Here is a 2,376-nt window from a genome sequence, read left to right on the forward strand (position 1 = left end):
GCGGCGTGGCGCCGGCGAGAAGCTTGCTGCAGTGTGGGTCATCCCTTTGGTTGGTCCCATCTGTAGATGGAGGAGAGATTCTGCCGACGGGAATCCTTGCCCACTTGGGCCACGACGGCGATGTATGCGGACGTCGTGGCCTTCTTGAAGGCGTCGTTGGGTCTTCTCTCTGTCCATCTACGGGCTCCGGATGCAGTGGTGGACCCAGCCTAAAACTTAAGTGGGGGCCAAAATGAGTGAGGGCACTACTATTGGGCTGACTGGGGGCCCAATTAGTGAAATACTAGACTTTATAGCTATGAAATCAGAAATTGAGTGGGGGCCTAGGCCCCCGCTCGGCACAATGTAGGACCGCCCCTGTCCGGATGAAAACCCTCGATCCTTGGATCGGGCGGTGGCCGCGCTCTTGTGTCGTACTCTTCTTGAAGACACCATCTTGGAGCTCGCAACATGTGGATCTCCGTTGGTCGGGTGGCGGAGGTGCGTTATCTTCGTATGGTGGGTCTTCGTTTGGCGATCTCCGGCAAAGCTTGCTTCGTGTCCTGCCCCTCATTATGCTACCTGGAGCTGCTCGTTGGTTGTGGGCTGCGGTGGCCAGTTCCAAGTGGTGGTCGGACTCTGGGGGGCGTCGTCTACGCTGGTGGAGGGAGGTTGAAGGCGTGCATGTTCGTTGGTTCGCTCTTGGGTGAGCTCTGGCCCGACACTGTTGTTGTCTTTCTCTGCTCCGATTCAGTGTAGTCAGCTGTTCGTGTAGCTTCTTTGTTAGTTTGTGTGGGTGTGTGGATCGATCTTGTAAGCTGAATTCAACATCATGTACGTTTTTCGCCTGTTGAAGGCGCTATTAATTTAATGTTGGGCCTTCAAACCTTTTATCTTTAAAAATAAGAAAAGGAGGGAGTAGTAGCATAGTTACGTAAAGATGACATTTTTTTGCGGGTATACGTAAAGATGACATTATACAGAAGAGGAGGCCAAGTGAACAGTTGATGCACAATTAGGGTATTAATTATGTATTCAGTACTACTCCGACGTGACATTCGTTTGACCAAAAAGTCTTAAATCTTTATACCAAAATGTAGTACTAGGAGTATCGAAAAGTCTGAAACCTTTATACCAAAATTTCATAGATCTCTCAAACTCGAATAAATTTCGTTAAAATTGAGTACCATCCGAGGTGAATTTTATTTGACCGAAACCTCCATGGTCCAGCTACTAGCCCATGATGTTAGAGCACATCTAAAGCTCTTTAAGGCTCTGTTAATCAATTCATGAACTTCCAGCCAAGAACCATATGTACACTGCAAGATCGCAGAGAGTGAGAGATAAATGGAATGAAGGAAGAAATGAAGATATGTCATAGCAAGTGAGAAGCGGAGAGAGTATTGACTATGAGAGACATGTGGAGAGAGATAAAGAGCATTCAGAAGCTAAGAGACTCTGAACTTGTGTATGATTTTGCACCAATGCTGTGGAGCAGACGAAAAACATCGACATCTCCTTCCTCCACCTCTCTATATAAAGGCCATTGGAGCCCCCACAACCAAATCACACTCCCTGCCTCTTTTCATCTTCTAAGCATCCAGGTAATCAATTAACACCGCTTCTTGTTTCTGTTCTTCCTGTTGCAAATAGTCTCGAATCTCCACATATAACACTATTTGATCTCTTGTTATCTATTGGTCTTGCATGCATGGCCGTGTAGGTAGTGCGATCGAGGTGGTGAGCCATGAGCAGAAGCAACGGCAACTGCAACGGTGGCAGGAACGGGAGGCTGGAGCTCAACCTGAACCTGTCGCCTTCGCCGCCAGTGGCCGCAGCCGAGAGGATGGAAGTGGACGGTGGTGATGACGATGAATACAACGGAGACAGCAGTAACTACTCGCTGTCGCCGAGGTCGTGCATGTCGTCGGACTCGGATGACAGCCCTGGCGGCATCAAGCCATCGCCGATGATGATAGGGGCGTGCGAGCGGTGCCTCATGTACTGCATGGTGCCCAAAGAGGAATATCCCACCTGCATCAACTGTAAGCAGCCGTGCCTCGTCGACTTCCTCCCCGCCACCGGCGACGACAAGAAGGGCAGCACGGCCCAGTAAGGAGACGTGAACTCGCTGGGCTCAGTGGATGCGCATACGGATATAGTTATTAGCCCAGTGTTCTTTGCCTTGGCCAAAAATTAGCTTAGTGTTGGGCTGCTGCGCAACACATTGCACAGGCCGGTAATGACCGGCATTCGGTCGTCCACTGAGCAGTACTAGCTAGCTTAGTTCAATCCCTTTATAATTCATGGGTTAGTATGTGCTTAACAGTGTCTTGGGTGGTTATTTCTTATCATAGTGAGAGTGTTTTTAAGCATCTTTATTTATTCATGTCTATT

The 2,376-nt window shown here is 49.0% G+C and overlaps 1 protein-coding gene across 1 annotated transcript; it reads left to right on the forward strand.

The window, feature by feature from the left end:
- The first annotated feature begins 1,726 nt into the window (after positions 1–1,726).
- On the forward strand, positions 1,727–2,095 carry LOC124696403 (protein salt-induced and EIN3/EIL1-dependent 1-like). Its single transcript, XM_047229137.1, has one exon. It carries the CDS (start codon positions 1,727–1,729, stop codon positions 2,093–2,095), a length of 369 nt encoding a protein of 122 aa, XP_047085093.1.
- The last annotated feature ends 281 nt before the right edge of the window (positions 2,096–2,376 follow it).

This window comes from Lolium rigidum, chromosome 3 (genome assembly GCF_022539505.1).
Source record: "Lolium rigidum isolate FL_2022 chromosome 3, APGP_CSIRO_Lrig_0.1, whole genome shotgun sequence".
Classification (NCBI taxonomy): Eukaryota; Viridiplantae; Streptophyta; class Magnoliopsida; order Poales; family Poaceae; genus Lolium; species Lolium rigidum.